This window comes from Carlito syrichta, unplaced genomic scaffold (genome assembly GCF_000164805.1).
Source record: "Carlito syrichta isolate Samal-C Ts95f unplaced genomic scaffold, Tarsius_syrichta-2.0.1 Scaffold273273, whole genome shotgun sequence".
In the NCBI taxonomy this organism is placed as follows: Eukaryota; Metazoa; Chordata; class Mammalia; order Primates; family Tarsiidae; genus Carlito; species Carlito syrichta.
The window spans coordinates 188,656-206,176 of NW_007217369.1; the positions used below are offsets into that span (position 1 = coordinate 188,656).

Consider the following 17,521-nt stretch of genomic DNA (forward strand, 5'->3'; position numbering starts at 1 on the left):
TAGTCCATCTATATGTACTATGAAAAAACAACCCACCCACTATTTCTTGTCACATGTTATAGAGAAGCCTAGTACAATATTTTGCTGCTGAAGAAATACACATGGTTACTGACATTCAGTAGTGACTAATGACAGCATACTGTGGCTTTGATGTGGATTATAATTTTCGAGGTAATGTTAAAATGTTTGAGAAGCCAAGAAGCTGTCCCTTGAGCAAAGGATCACTCTTTAACAGACCATGCATTTGACAGGTGTGGCCACCGCTGGGCCGCTTTTGCCTGCTTGCATTCAGTTACACTGCGTCTTAACGGTATGTGGGGGCTGGGATTGATTTTTCTTTTTCCCCCTACATGAATGTAGCTATTGATGAGGGAACAAAACAAAACAATTCGAAAGTACTGCTTGCAGACTGACCTTCATACATTAGGCATGGCACTGCTTTCTAGAAGCAACGGCTACCTGAAGAAATCAGGTGCCAATAAAAACCCATGTGCTTCATAAGGATTTTTTTTACATCAAATAATATATGATGTAAAGAAATAATCAGACCTATGAATCAGATCCCTTTTCTCAAAAACATTATTTTTAGGTGTTGATTTTTTTCCCAACTAACATTATTTGTTACAAAGCCATTAATCGTATTATTTCCCAAAATACCATTTGATGGAATGCTATACCCTTCCCTCTGGATCAAATACAACTAAAATAAGCTTTAAAAATCCTGTGTTAGAGATTGTTAGATTGACTTTGGAGCAAATCATTTAAAAATATTCTCACTTGCAACATGTTCAAACTGTAGGAGTACACCAAGGGCCACTCTAATTTAAGCACCTTGCTTATAGACCTGAACAGTTAATTAAAATGAAGTAAGGTGAGAATAGAATAGTGGCCTTCAACACGGACACCAAAGAAAAGGTCTTGGACAAAGGCTGTGTGACTCAGTGGGACCAATGGCTCACATTTGTAATCCTAGTACTTTCAGAGGCTGAGAGGGGAAGATTGCTTGAGCCCAGGAGTTTGAGACTGGCCTAGGCAACACAGTGAAACTTTGTCTCTACAAAAAATTAACTGTGTGTGGGGCATGTGGCTGTATTCCCAGATACTCAGGAGGCTTAGGCAAAAGAATCACCTGAACCCAGGAGGTCGAGGTTGCAGTGAGCTCTAATCATGCCACTGCACTATAGCCTGAGTGACAGAGTCAGGCCCTAACTCAAAGAAAAATAAAAAATGAAGACTGTGCTACCTAGCAGAGTGGACTATCCAATCCACTTGCAGTTACAGTCCTTGTTGTAAAATGGCATTCTAGCTTTTAATCGCTCATAAGTAGTCATACCATCTTTTCCATAAACAGCTCTCAGGCATTCTCCCTGCCCTCAAGGAACTTACAATGTGAATGTGGTTGAGATCAACAAGTAATTATCTATGTCTAAGTGCTATGCTACAGTGAGCACACTGCAGCACGGAGAGGAAAGTCCCTTGACCCAGCTAGGGGTGGGGGACGTGTGGCAAATATATAAGGAAAGCTTTATAAATAAGGTCAAAGCAAGGTGGCAAGTGGAGGAGAAGGAGTGCCACAGGCAGAGTAAACCTGTGCATACATCTAGAAGCAACAAACAGTATAGCAATGTTCAGAGAAATCCAAGTACTTCAATATGGCTCAAGCTTCTCTAGAGTACAGGAGAGAAGACTAGGGAGAGATGACACTGGTCAAATAACCAGGAAAAACCTTATGAGTGGCATAAAGGCATCTGAGCTTTAACACCAGGGCAATGGGTCCACATATACACAAACACTCCTCCACCAGCCCCCAACCCTGATGATCAAGTGTAGTCTTTCTTAACAAGGGGAATAAACATTAAATATAAACTTAAAATGTATTTTTCAAGGAATGTTTTCCTACCTGCCAAGCCTTGAGTTCAGGTTTCTGGGATTCCCCTGCTACAATTGGTGAAACCACTAACACCTAAAGCAGTATAAGGAATGCAAGTGATGTCATTAACTATAACAAATGATACACAGAAGCCTGAACGCAGGACTTTCACTGCAGGACTTCTGAACCCATTTCTAAATAGTTAGGTTAGTTCAAATAGTGAAAACCACTTTCAAAAATATGGTCTTAAGTAGTAACTAATGCATCTAACCAAAGGTACATTTTGAGCTATGACACCTGCAAAATTTAAGGAGACAAAGCATGGAAAAAGAAAGTCCACCCTCAAAAGAAAAACGTGACCACTAAATGCAACCCCATTAAGATCTGTCACTGTGAATAAATTGAAAAGTATGTTATCACTTTGGTTTGTAATATCTCGTAAGCTGGCAATCAGATTTGAAAAAAATGGAACATGAATAACCTATGAGCTTAACCAGAGAAACTCCCAAAACACGAACTGCAACATCTGAGTCCAAGAAAATAACTTTTAGTGTAATTCATAGCAACAAATAATTCTTACCCTCTGTACTTTTGTACTGTTAGGTTGAGAAAAATGGGCGCTGTTTTCCTTTATATCTAAATGTTTTTTTTCTTCTGATGGATTAGGTCCAACCCTTGAATTATTGGAAGGTAGGGAATTTGGTGGCATAATTTCCTTGGTAACAAACACAAAACACAAAAAAGAAAAAAAGGACCAATTTTTAAAATTGTATCTAGCTTCATTATTGTATCAATGGTCACATTTTAAGAATGTAAATTATTATAAACAGTGTTCACATATAAAATTACACAATGCAAAAATTATGCAGTAAAAAACCCCAAAGGATTTAACTTCAGTTAAGAATCTTTTAACAAAAAACAGCTAGACAATATGTGGAGACTATGGCACTCTGAAGGGATGGTATCTTAAAAGTATTATTGCACAGAAGAGCACACCATCACCTCCTCACCCCATACAAATACTTTAAAAGTCACTACCAAAAACATGAGGATGGGGAATAGGTATCATGCTCAGAAAAAAACTTAAAAGCACACACTAAACACATACCACACTATCCCCAAACTAAAAAAGTCAAGGGATAAAAGCCAGACCTAACCTGTATTTAGTTTTGTCTTTGTCAGCACCATTAACATTTGAAAAGTGCTTTACAAAGCATGTCCACATATTATTTCATCAAGTTGTCATTAACACCTGGCGATGTATATTTCATATTTAAAAATTTATGACTACTCATCTTAAAGATTAGGAAATAAAACATAAAAAGCTTAAAGTGACTAATCCAAAGTCACAGAATTAGAGCAGATCTCTGTAACTATGAACCATTATATATATCAGGCATGTTTGATACTCAGAATATTTATGTTTGCATTATGTGCATACTATACATGTCTTTAATATGTCAAATAAAACAAAAAACTTTTACTCTTATTAAACAAACCAAAAGCATTCACACTATAACATACCTCTTCTTGTGGGACGTTTTTCTCATTTTCAGCCTCAATCCTCACCCTCACAACTCCTGATTTGTCCACAATCTCCTGAATCAGTTTCCCATTTTTTCCTATTACTTTGCCTAAGAAATGAATAAATTCATGTTTGATTTTAAAAACACACGCCTCAAACCAGTAAGCATACTCCCACTGTAAATTATCACATTCAGGTAGACAGATTGTAAGATTTTAAAACCAAATTAGAGACTCTTCAAGAAGACAGCTAAATTAATTTTCTGTTTAATTAGGTCACCATTGTTTAAACTCCTTTGGTCAGGTACTAGATTTGATTAATATTTGCAAACTGGCTAATTTTGAATTTTTAAGTCAGTTCAAAGATAGCCTCTTATTTTGCATAAAAAGATATGCTTTAAACTGGCTGGTAATATGGTATTTATCGCTCTTTCTGCAGAGTTCTATAAAATGAATTAAGAAAAAGGAGGATAGATAATAGTAAGCATATTCACTTATTCAACAATTTCAATTCTTATCTGTACCTGATTAAAATCTGCTTCTTTGGCCATGGTAAATATTTTTAGAATTCTGTATGGCACATTTATAAAAGATGCTCTGTATAAAAGTGGCATACACAGCTATACATACATCTAAGAGGAATAAAAATTCTTCAGGTCAGTGTGTTAACAGAATATTACTTCCATGCATTATTCACAAATTACAGCAATATACTAGAAGGGGACAGAATTAATCACAGAATAAAAGATTAAGAAAACTCATTTTAAGATAACCCAAACCCATGATGAAAAACTTTAAAGCAGTTTAAGTATTATTCAATAACATCTGTTAAAACTCCAAAGACTTCAAGTACTAGTAATAAATAGGTACTTGATTCTTTCCCTCATTTTATAAAATTCAATCATATATACTACCTGGGAAATGGTTGCTTTCACAGCCATCATCACACATTACTATAAAGCAACACATTACAAATCTAAGAACTACTGATTCTAGAAATCTACATGCGAACTACTTCTGATTCCAAGGGTCCATCCAAGAACCCTGTAAGAACCCTTAGAGTGGCCACATCCATCATGTGCTTGCCTCCCCCCGCCCCAAAGCAGGCAGACTTAGGAAAAAAATGGAAGTCAAAATTTGCTTTGAGCCAATCCTAGATAAGAATCCAGCGAAAAGCATTTTCACAGTGGCTCTTGCAATTAGAGCACAGCCGTGGCACTCTTGCTATGTGGGGCTGCCTCACTCACCTCTATAACCTCTTTTGACTGGTCAATGGTCAGGAAACAGAACTGACACCACTAAATCAAGACTCTTGATCTAGGTCCTTTTGTCAATTATTTCTGCTTTTCTCCTCCTCAAATGTAAAGGGGAGAGGTAGAGAGGAGAAGCCACCTGGAGTCTTCCTAGTTTGTTTTGATTCCATAACATTTATATTTTCATGAAATAATGATTTTAACGAAGGTCTAAATGAATTAACAAAATGAAAAACGAGATTTTGGTATTGTTTCTACTAAGATATTATCTTAACTATACCAACCACTCTTTGCTATAGCTAATTGAACAGTTAAACCAATTCAACTATAGCTAATTGAACAGTTAAACCAATTCATTGTCAAAGTGGGTGAAGAACAAAGGCAAATCAGTGTACAGACTAAAGAAAGTCTGTACAAAACAGAGATCATAAATCATATTGGGAGATTTAAATAAAACTCATGTGGTACTGATTATGAGAGCTCCCTAACAATCTGCCTTGCCAAATCTTACACAAATATCTTCCTGAAAATTTCCAACATTCCCCAGGGTTGCAGCGGACAATCTCCAAAACAAAATTCTCTTATTTTACTAACAAGAAACAACAAAACAAAAACCAGGCTGATTTACTTCAGCAGGCTGTTTACTACTGGGATCCTCTTCTTTCCAGGTAAGATCACAGGTAGAATATACTTTCAATATTTAATAGCAAAGAATCCATTTCTACATTACACAGTTATTTCCAAACCCCAAAGAACAATTTACTACAATTCTGCTCTACTGAAATGGAGTTGTTTTGAATAAGGTGAAGGAAAGATAACAGCCCCCTACTATGTCCAGAATTGTGCTAGGTACTTCATATACCTTTCCACTTAATTATCACAGTTCTGTGAGGTAGATACTATTATCCATGTGTTTGATAGGTAAGAAAAAGACTTAAGGGCCTAAGTCAGTTTCCCAAGGTCACACAACTACCAAAAAATGAAGCAGAACTAAAATCAAAATTCAACTCCAATGCCCAAGCACTTCCCCACCTCCACCATCATGCCACCTCCAAAACCAACTTTAATGATCTGATATATATCTCTATCCATTGGTATTAAGATATATGTGTGTATATGTATATATACATGTGTGTGTGTGTGCGCACACACACAAACACACATATAAAATATATATGGGTTCTATTTTCATAAGAATTCCTAAATTTACAATAACACTTCTAACTCAAAACTGTATGCAACTGCTTTACAAATTGTGAAAAAGGAAAACGATATCACTCACCACCCCCACTGGCCTGAGATAAGCATTTCACCTTGTGCTATGCATACATTTTATACATATACAACTGGTGTGTAAGCAACCTCAGTAATATTACACAGTCATGTTCTCTAGCTGTCTGTGGTATATAGTTGAGTTAATAATTCTGCATTATTTCATTATTTGTACTTTATCTTCAGGTTAATTTTCTTTGGAAGAAAAATATTCCCAGTGTTTTTTAACAACACAGGAAGATGTGTATGATTCTATGCTCACAAAAAAAGCAGGCTAAAGTAGCACTGAAACTATGTAAAACCATGCATGAGAAGTCTTCATTTTCTTCTTTAAACTTTCCAAAGAATATGTGTTACTTTTGATAAACTGTCATGATCTCAAGTTACAAATATTAAAAATGTACAGGCAGTATGTCCCAATTTTAAATTAAAAACATGTTATTCTTGATACAATTTCACCTGGTTTTTGATATGTTCCACTAAAGATATCTGCAGCATTTGGGAAAATTGGTGAAGAGTTCCTAGATAGTTGCTGATACTCATGATGGTATGGTCATAAAACACAATACTGAAGTCAAAATGAAGAATTACTATTGACTATGCAGAAAATCTAAGACACATTTGGAATTTCTTCTAGCTTTGAAGCTTATTATATTTAAATTACCTATGTCCATATCTTTAATCCTGAGATAATTCAAATGAATGCTATCATTTTATTGCACCATTAGGGAGATCAAATACCAATCTAGTCTAAATTATAAAGCTCCAAATATCACACAATTTGAAAAAAGTACACTCAATTTTAAGACAAAAAATATACAGCAAAGAAGCTGGGCAAAATCTATCTCTTCAGGCATTAGTAGGTTTGAACTAGCAAAGCAATCTCTTTTGCATATCTTCTGAAAATGTAATCTTTGAGTGCCATACTTACCAAGTATCTTCTGTGTGCTGTAGTAACAAACTATATTTCAAAGATTATGTTTCACATAAATGATACCCTCCAGTGAGAAAAAAAATGGAATTCTATTGGTATAAATAAATTGTAGACCTAAATTTTGCTTTAGTAATGTATGTCAACAGATATTTCTGACTCACCTACTAAGTTCCTTGGAACTTGTATGACATCTTCAGCAAATTCAAGAAAGCTTCTAGCCTTTTTCACTGCATCCTGATCCTAACAAAAAAGGGGAAAGTTTTCAAGACAAAAGATTAGCTAGCTGAAATTCTAATTTTGGGCGGAAAAACTATTAACTAGAATATTTACCTCTCCATAAATATGAAATGTGCAGGTATCTTCATCTAGATCAATAGCAGTGACCCCAGGTACTTTTCTAGCTTGTTGAATATTAGCACCATGAGTACCAATAGCTAGACCCATCAGATCTTCTCGTACGATAAACTGTTCATGAAACCTTGAGGCAAGCTGCCTTGAACTCTGAAGAGGAATAAAAGTCTGATAAATATGCTTCTTCAACTAGTAAGACAACTGTATTTAGGCCAGACATGTAAATTATCTTGACCCTGTGTATCAGGGGCCTATAAATTAGTTGTAGTAGAAAACTAACAGGTTTTAGAAAACATCTCTCACGGTCTAAGTACTTTTTAGGTTATGGAAGATCTACACCATTTTTTTTTTTTTTTTTTTTTTTGAGTTGGAGTCTCACTCGGTCGCCCAGACTGGAGTGCAGTGGCCGCTCCCGGCCACCGCAGCCTCGCCTGCTGGGCTCCGGCGATCCTTCCGCCTCAGTCTTCCGAGTAGCCAGAATTACAGGCGTGCGCTACCTCGCCCGGCTGATTTTTTGATTTATTGTAGAGATGAGGTCTCGCTGCCCAGGCGGGTCTCGAACCCACGGACTCAGGCAATCCACTCACCTCAGCCTCCCAAAGGTGCGGGATTACAGGCTGAGCCACTGAGCCCGGCAATCTACACCATTTTATGTATGTTGTTGGTCTATAGGAAAGAGCTTATTGACATTTCCCAAGGTAACTTTTGAAAACCTATTTGTAGGGCTGCCTTAGTTAGCCAATGGCATCAACAATGTAATAATTAAGTAAATCAAATGTTCCCCAATAAAAATCAGCTCATTGGGTCTGACAGACTCAATGCTGTTTATTTAAGAAAAAAAAAAAAAACCCAAACTGAAAATACCATGTTTATAGAGAATTTTATTCACTTCATTTTTATTAAAGAATATCAGTATATATATTTTCTGGGAAGAGTGCTATTTTTATAACGTATCACTAGGTACTGTGATCTAAATATCTCTCTCTTGAAATGATGACATTAAAATGACACCCCCAAACCTAAGAAAAGTAATAAAAAAATTTTGGTACAATAAACTGAACAATCACAGAATGTCAAAAATTTACAATGTATTTTAAATATGTGTCTGAAACCTAAAATGAGATCAGAGTCTGTAAGACCTTGTGACCTGGATCCACAAGTATGACGAGCTCATTCAAATATTCAGCAATGATGAAACTAAGTTACACTGGCACCCCAAACCTGTGGATAATCCCTGTCTTTAAACAGCATTATAGAAATTTAATGTTTATTCTAGAATGCCATTAATGAAAACCAAACATATTAGTGGCTCATGTTGAAAAATGGGAATTTCTTATAGGAATATGTGAGTCTCTTTAATATTAGTAGTGAAAAAAGATAGGCATGCACACTAGTTTCTCATTATTTAACATCCCTGACCATTTAAATGAATGAATACAACTACGATAAACAATGTTAAAAGTACAACATTCATTTTTTTAATGATTACAGTAATAAAATGAACAAAATATCCCTAGGTCTTTTCAAGAAGTTGATTTTTTGAGTCCTGGTTCATTAACCTGTTAATTATTTTTAATGATAATTCACTGATAAATTATAAGCCCAAAGTATAGCAGATCATTTAAGAAGAGGCAAACATACTATAATTTCTGAGTATATTTCCATAATACTCACAATGAAAGTAAGGAGGCTGCTCTGGCCTAAAAGTTATGAGAGACTCTCTACAGAAGCCACAAAATTGTCAACACAGAACATCAAGAAGGAATGAGAGCAAAAAACAAACAGACCTCCATGGGCATAAGAAAAACAAAGCAGCTAAAGGAGATGAAACTTTTCTCCTCCTGCTAAGAATTCAGCATCACTCATCAAGTTGGAAGGCACCAAATTTCACAGGGTTTTATAAGAATACAGCCTTGATTACCTTATCTCTTAAAATGCAGTTTGGAATTCCTTTTTTTCTTTACTATTTCAATTGTATGGTGTTTTCCCTTTAGTGAAATGAATAATGAGGAGGAACTCTGGAATTTGACAGTAATATACTTGAGTTGGCACATTAAACAAAAATCCATTTAGTTTCTATGGTAATGGATGGAAGTACTAGATTGTTATCAATGAAAATAAATGCATGGCGATGAAAATTATTGGAAGATTAATAAAAGCAGTTAAAATGCACCTTAAGAGACGAAATAGTAAGTTAGGGAAATAGCCTCTGGCAGGAATCTGAAGACAGGAATTTTAAAGAGTGACAACGAATTAGAATGAAGAAGTTCTATACCCTTTTAAACAGAGATAAACATACATAATGAAAGGAATATGATTAGATATTTAAATACTCTCTAGTACTTTAATGATCACGTTATATGGAAGAAGCATTGCCTCATTTTATTAGTAGCTTTGACAGACTTCTAGTAAAAGTGACCTCACCAGAAACCCCTTAATATACATAAACTGCTACTTAATTTTGAAAATTCAGGCATGACAACTTTGTATGATTATACTTTGCACAGTTTAATTTTCCAAACTATAGAATATAAGGAATTGCTAAGAACCGTATATAAACAATAAGCTACCTATATTCAAGTTTTGGAATGGTATAGCTACCACTTCTAGACGGCATTACAAGCTGTGCTAGGGAAAGTGACATACCTCCAGCTGTTTACTGGCTTCTTCATTTCTCAGTATCAGAGACAACTTAGTGCGCAGACTCCGAAAGTGCATGTCAATCAGCATATGTGCTCGTTTTGAGGTGACTTCATTGATGGACTAAATGATTTAAATTCATAACATTATTATCAAAGCAAAACGCCCCAAATGAAACAAAGCAAAAACAGGCAATGCAAATACACTCACCAAAATGACAAGCTGATAATTTTCTGGATCGTAAGTTACAGAAAAGGCACCAACTGCCTTTTTAAAGTCCTTATGTGCCGATTCTTTGGCACACCTAGAAATGAAAAGCATACTGGCATAAACATATGCAGATCGACACTTAGAAGAACCATGGATTCATATTAAATTTGACTTATGTAAAATATGATCTATTTACAAGTTTAGCTCGTTTTCTGTATATCTCTGAACTATTCGGCCAAATCAAACATTTAATTTTATAGAGAAAGACTTAAAAACTGTTAAGCTATTACCGGTGGGTTTAATTACCAAAGGAGACACTCTACTCTGCAGGTCTCCTTATTTTACTTACATATGATAAGTCAGTAGCATTTGAGTCAACTGTTGAAAACTCTGAGACTAGCTACAGTGTGTCTGATCTTGTTTTGTTGTTTCTTTAAAAAGAAAAAAAAAACCTGCTTAGGCTAGGCAACAGAGCGAGACCTATCTCTACAAAAAATTTTTTAAAAAATTAAATAGGCACAGTGGTGCACGCCTGTAGTCCTAACTACTTGGGAGACAGAGGTGGGAAAATTGCTTGAGCCCAGGAGTTTGAGATTACAGTGAACTATGATGGTGCTACTGCACTCCAGACTAAGTGACAGTGTGAGACTCTGTCTCTAAAAAGAGAAAAAGAAAAAAGAAAAAGAAAAACTGCTGACTAATTTAAAGGAGACAAAAAAATATATGTATATGAATGAGAAGGCACAAAAATTTACACACACACAATCTCTGGAATCACAAAAGAGGATTTCTATGTATTCTGACCTGCAATTTAATGTTTATCTGAGGCGCAACATGTCCAAATCAAACTTACTAAATTCCCTTGATAAAATCGTTAAAAAGAAACCTCTTATTTAAAGTCTTTAAGCATTATTCCAGATCAAGAATTATAAGACAGAGATGACCTGTTGTAACTTCCTTAGCTCTGCTTACTACATATTTATCTGAAAACATTTTAGCTAAAAGAAAAAAAAAAAAATCACAGAAATCTATGTAGTCTAGAATTCAACTTGTGATTTATGACAGAATAATCAAATTTGTTTTATCAGTTTCAAAATCATAAAATTCGGGAACAAAGTTAGTTTATTTTTTTTTAAAGTGTACATTATGTACATCAGCCAAGTTTTTGGGCAAGTAAATTTAAACAAGTGCAAGGCTGGTTTGTTTATATAACTAAGAAAAGCTAACTAAGTTTTTCCCTACTACTTCTGCAAACCAAACCATTTTTGCCGAAGTTCACTAAATTTTAAAAAATCAATTTCTAGCTGGGCTTGGTGGCTTAGCCTGTAATCCCGCGCCTTTGGAGGCTGAGGTGAGTGGATTGCCTGAGCCCACGGGTTCGAGACCCGCCTGGGCAACTTGGCGAGACCTCATCTCTACAACAAATCAAAAATTAGCCGGGCATGGTAGCACACGCCTGTAGTTCCAGCTACTTGGAAGGCTGAGGTGGAAGGATCGTCGGAGACCAGCAGGAGGTCGAGGCTGCGGTGGCCGGGAGCGGCCACTGCACTCCAGTCTGGGCGACAGAGTGAGATTCCGACTCAAATAAATAAATAAACAAATAAACAAGCAAATAAATAAACAATCAACTTCTGCTATTTTAAAATGCATATGTTTTTAAATTAATTGCATATCACCTGTAAGGTCTTGGCATTTATTGTGTACCAACTTACATTTGTCGTAAATCTTCTGGGACATCCAGTTTGATCTTATGGAAAGTATCTTTTGTGGCAGGTTTGTTGGGATTAACTGATCGTAGACGTTCAATTGTGACAATTTCGTTATAAGTAGCATCACATGCTGCATATTCTATCACATAAAACTGAGAGAAGCAAATAAAAGTCATTCCTAGTCACAATTTTTAAAATAAGAGCAAGAACCTATCCCTATTCCGTTATTTCAAAATAAATTCTCTGTTGGAAAAAAAAAAAACTTTAGCAATGGAAACACATAAAACATACTTAACACAAAGTAAAAACTTTTTAATAAAATGACTCAAAATAAGGTATTACTTCACAAAATAGAAATCCAGGCTGAAATGCAGAACCTGGGTTTAGAAAAGGGAAACAGTAAAAAATGAATTTTAAATAAGCTTTTTCCTACCTCACCCTTTATCATCCTCACTTTAGCTAACCACCAACAGCAAGGCTCTTTTTCATTTGCTCTGGAGTAAACCTAAGCAAAAATTACAACAAAGAATATTTCATGATTAATATTAATTTTGAAATGTATAGATGATCAGACATTGAGAAAATTTTTGCTAAATACCCCAGGTGTCTTTCAAATCACATGCCATATACCTTCAACCAAATTGTACCCCTGTCTGCACGCTGAGCCAGACAGAGATACACGATCAGAAACCACCCAAGACTGCCTAGGAGTACCCTGTAAAAAAGCAGTTTTCCTACTTCTCTGTTTGACTTCAATAATAATTAGCACTCTGAACACAGGCGCTCAAGAGAAGCTGACCATTCATAAACATAGACATACTTTTTTGGGGTACTTAGTGAACTACAAAAATGTATCTAAAAATGTACAAACTTGTTTTTGTTTTATTCTCAAAAATTGATTCAAAGTTAATAACCATGGCCTACTGCCTGGCTGCTTGGTCATTAAATGGATAAGACCACTGACCACTCAGCCCACTAAGAATACCATCCTCGCATTCATATCTCCTGGGAACTAAACAGACAGATCCTTGGTCACTCTCTGGTCTCCTGCTTCCTCCCCACTAAAAGGGTCAACTCCACAGTGGCAATCCTCTGGATACCACCTCCCTGTTCTCACACACTGTGGCTCAGTTCTCTAACCGATCTCTTGATTGACCACTTCAAAGTTCACTTACAATGTACAGCATGGAACCTTTTGTGAGGGCACTAGCAAATCAACGTTAACAGGAAAATAGACAATACAGTACACAAGAAGAAACAGAAATATTCAGAAGCAGAAAGCACAAGGGGGATGGGGAGGAGAGGCCAAGAAGGTACAGTGTCTAAGGTTGTCAAGCGAGTCAAGGCTCAAATGTTTGTCTCGTCTCCCTTTTACAACTGAAGCTGAGTGACTAAACACAACTCAACCTACCTTTCCCTCTTGCCTCTCTCTCTCTCAACTCTGCTCTAGCCAGAGAAATAACCTCAGCTAATTGTTATGTAATACAGTGAAGTCACCCTAGCAACAGTGCCTCATTGGTTCCCACTTGTCAGGTGACTAAGCTGGAGGGAAGGGAAGTCACTCCATCAAACACTATCATGAGTACTCCTGATAAAATCAGACCAAAGACCTGGGCCTTCTCTTCAGAGAACTGATGATCTTTTGGGGAAGTAGACAGCTAAGTATAGACAGTGCTCCCAGAGCCCCTGTCAAAACAAACCCATTTGCTTACACCTAGTAGGTATTGGGTACATGTGGGTAAATAAATAACACATTAACCTATTTTCACTTTGTAGAGAAAAAAACACAGGCCTGGACGTTCAGAAACCTTTCCCGACCACTCTCTGAAACAGCATTCATGCCCCTATATCATCTTCCATCCTCTGCTTTTTTCCTTCATATGACTTACACCTGCCATATTAGTTATTGTCACTGGAATGTGACCTCAAAGGTAGAGGACTCTGTCCTGTTTCCCTGCACCTTCAGTACCGAGTGCAGTAAATAAGAATTCAATGGCCTAGAACCACTTTGTCTTGCCTGTCCAAATGTTTACTTAGCTGCTTCCTTCATAGTACAAATATTCATGAAGTTGCAACTAATGCAATTAAACAAGGTATTGTGCTTAGTATTGTGGGGAAAGAACAGAAGCAGCTCAAGATGAAGTGTGTGAAAGGGTAGGAAGGAGAGAGAGGATACTGCACAAACTACATAAGGCACTATTAGTAAGTGCCTTAAGTACAAAACCAATTTCCAATGGAGAAAGAAATAATACACATCATGTCTCTGTTCATGTGTTAGGTCTTCATGGCACCTTTTGGTCAAAAAGCTCAGTGGCAGACAAGCAGGTGGTTCACAGGTGGTACCCTGCAAAAAGGATGTTATAACCTATATGTATAAACTAAGGCATGTAGGTTTTAAAAAGGGAAGATTCACTGCTACTTCAAGAAAATTTTCATATACTGCTCTATAATGAAGCATTATTTCATCCCTGTGTAAAATTAATTTTCCTACTCTATTTTGCTTAAAATGGGGACACAGCTGTAGAGGAATAATACAATATTCGACCAAAGATTCAGAGATTGAGGAAAGGGGGAAAAGAAGCACTAGTGGGCAAAGGAACTTGGGGCAATGATTTTCAAAGATATGCCCTGAGTGCTGTTCAAACAGCCAAATTTACACATCACGTATCATTTCCAATCATTATTAAGATGGGATGGTCTCAATGGTACATATCCATCTCAGTTACAATTCTCAAGGTAATTTCAATAGCGCTAAAGACAAGGAGTTAAAAAAAAAGCACAGGTAAATTAAATACCCCCAACTCCCTCGATACTTAATATCTTTGTGGCAGGGGAAACTCACCTCAACTTCATCACTTTCGTTTATATCTTTATTATAACCTACAGGAGGTGGGAATCTCACATCATGGAATGGAATCTGCCTCTCTGGTTGCCAGCTGTAAATAAGCACACATAAAATCACTGAATATGCTTTTAGTTTTTACAGAAACTATGACCACGGTCATCAACTTTTGATTAAGTATGACCCCCTCTTTTTCTAGTTAAAAGAAGCAAATGCTTTAAAATGGTCAGTTTCTGCTAAGTGGGGCATAATGACAATATAGGAACATTTCAACAAAGTCTGCATGCAGCACAGCAGCCTTGTACTTCCATTTGGAATATTCCACTTGGAATATTTCTCTAAACAAAATAGAGCAACATTATGATTTTCAAAAATCTTTCTTTCAATAATTTCAACTTCTAAGAGTTTTAAATGTAAGATCACAACAGAAATTTCCTTCAATGTGTAAATAAAATATGTTAGTATCAGTAATTGTTAGTAGTATCAATATACTTCCACTTGCAAAGGAATCTTAACCACATTCCAAGAACCACAGAAACTGCCCTCTAATTCCCAAGCAAAATGGGACAGTCAGCACATTAGCAACTTCACAACTCACTTTTCCCCCTTTAAATTTTAGATCCCACGAGGTGGTCAATTCTTGCCACGGGTAGCTGGCTGCTGATCAGTATGATGCTATCAGCATGTACTGGGATGGTAGGGTCGCCTAAACCATAGAAACCCGATGGAGACAGCCTATAGGAGTTTGATTAAGTTGCCTAGTCTTAATTTTAAGAGCTATGAACAACTTTAAAAAATGTCAAATTATTTTTATATCCACAAAGATACAAAATGTTAAAAGACAAATTTTGCTAAAGCACTGAGAATTCAACTGCTGGAGCAGTCACTTCTGGGTTCTTTTTGGGGTGTTTCACCAGCTAATATTGAGATCTGTTCTATGCAAAATGTCAATGTTTTGTTAAAGGGTTTTCTGAGTAAAATTCTATTAAGAAAAGTAGGAATTTGTTGTTTTTAAGAAGAGCTCTTATAGAAGAGGGCAAGTAATTAAGTCAGAATTTGTAGAAATTGGATCAGGGCATAAATTAGACTGAACCCTTCCTCTGAATTATTATATACAGTTAACAAACTATACTTTTTAAAAAACTGTCTTTACTTCAGAAAAAGTTTTTAATACTTATTGAAAGTTTGTAACTTTAAATGTGTCATAAATTCATTGCTAAATTTAATGTATAAAGCATATAATAAGCCGGGCTCAGTGGCTCAGCCTGTAATCCCGCGCCTTGGGAGGCTGAGGTGAGTGGATTGCCTGAGCCCGCGGGTTCGTGACCCGCCTGGGCAACTTGGCGAGACCTCATCTCTACAATAAATCAAAAAATCAGCCGGGCGTGGTAGCGCGCGCCTGTAGTTCCAGCTACTTAGAAGGCTGAGGTGGAAGGATCACTGGAGCCCAGCGGGTCGAGGCTGCGGAGGCCGGGAGCAGCCACTGCACTACAGTCTGGGAGCCAGAGTGAAACTCTGACTCAAAAAAAAAAAAAAAAAAATGCATATAATAATGCATAATACAGTTTTTTTTGGTTGCAAAGATGGAAGAATTACTTTAAGTCTAATTTTAAGTGTATAGAGATAAAAACTCACAATTATTGTTAAAAGATGTGAAATTTGGAAGCACCTTTATGCTTTATGGAAGCTTTGGGAAGCACCTGAAGGCAAGCAATCTGGTATCATTAACACAGGTTTCTTCATGACCGAAATAAAGGGTAGATATCAACTGAAGTTCTTTAGAACACTGTTTCTGTTTCATTTTATTTTGTTTTTAACAGAAAAACACACACAGAAGGAAGGGCAAAGACACTACTTGGTAGGAATCTATTAGATCCTGGTGGTGTGCTCAAAATCAGTATTGTATCTCAAACATACTCCACAAACACAAGGAAAAACAGATGATCTATTTCAAGTTCCCAGGATGACAAAAAGCTTGAGAAACTTTTACGTGGATATAGTATAGCTGATACATAATCAATAAGGTATGAAGATGAAATAACTTTAAGTTTATGGTAGAAATCTGACTGAAAACCAAAGAGAATTGATCTGATAAATCAAGGTATAAACTAGATAAATTCTTAAATGCATAGAGGAAATGAGTGCTTGCATAATATTTTAATATAGACTCACAAACAACTAAAAGAGTGGCAAAGAAAGATAACTTTCTTTTGTATGGGAAACAGTGTTTACCTGTTGATGAGAATAAGTAAATAGGTAAGAGTATAATTACAAGGAAGAAAAACAGTCTCCAAGTTATCAAAGATTCTTCCGTTAGAGGTGCGTTGTTGTTTACTGTATAATCATGAATACTTGACATAGTAGAGAGGCAAATTCCTGAAACCTTTATGCCTTTATGTATTCAGATAAATATATTCTACTTTTATTTTGGACTGAGATTATTACTCTAGAGCTGGAAATAAGGGTTGGATATTCTCAATCCTTTTATCTCTGTCTCCCTAAATGTGTCTCAGGCATCTAAGGATACTGGTTTGTCCTGCTGCTAGCCAAAAAAAATCTGCTAACAGTCTAATTATAAAATTTATTCTCTAGACACTGAAATGCAGGCCTGCTTTTAACTTTTTTTTAGAAGCAAGATGTTTTTATTTATTGTTCAATATGTCTGGGTCATATACCATATTTTAGCAGATTAATATATAATTCACATATCACAAAATTCATCAACTTAAACGCACAATTGCATGGCTTTTAGAATGTTCACAGACATGTACAATCATTATCAGTCAATTTTAGAACATTTTCATCATCTTAAAAAAAAAATCCAGCCGGGTTCGGTGGCTCAGCCTGTAATCCCGCGCCTTTGGGAGGCTGAGGTGAGTGGATTGCCTAAGCCCGCGGGTTCAAGACCCGCCTGGG

The 17,521-nt window shown here is 36.3% G+C and overlaps 1 protein-coding gene across 3 annotated transcripts in view; it reads right to left on the reverse strand.

Annotated features, from left to right (window-relative positions):
- The window catches only part of FMR1 (fragile X mental retardation 1), a 37,843-nt gene that overhangs the window by 10,291 nt on the left and 10,031 nt on the right, over positions 1–17,521 (reverse strand). Inside the window, exons 3-11 of one of the 3 annotated variants that reach the window (XM_021709679.1) lie at positions 14,606–14,699; positions 12,197–12,268; positions 11,767–11,915; positions 10,055–10,148; positions 9,851–9,967; positions 7,184–7,354; positions 7,015–7,093; positions 3,395–3,498; positions 2,451–2,585 (exon numbers count right to left, since the gene is read on the reverse strand). In XM_021709679.1, coding sequence (XP_021565354.1) covers positions 2,451–2,585; positions 3,395–3,498; positions 7,015–7,093; positions 7,184–7,354; positions 9,851–9,967; positions 10,055–10,148; positions 11,767–11,915; positions 12,197–12,211 — 864 coding nt within the window. In that variant the 5' untranslated portion in view covers positions 12,212–12,268; positions 14,606–14,699. Of the gene's footprint in view, positions 1–2,450; positions 2,586–3,394; positions 3,505–7,014; positions 7,094–7,183; positions 7,355–9,850; positions 9,968–10,054; positions 10,149–11,766; positions 12,931–14,605; positions 14,700–17,521 lie in introns of those variants that run through there. The other 2 variants (XM_008052337.1, XM_021709678.1) reach the window with 2 other exon arrangements.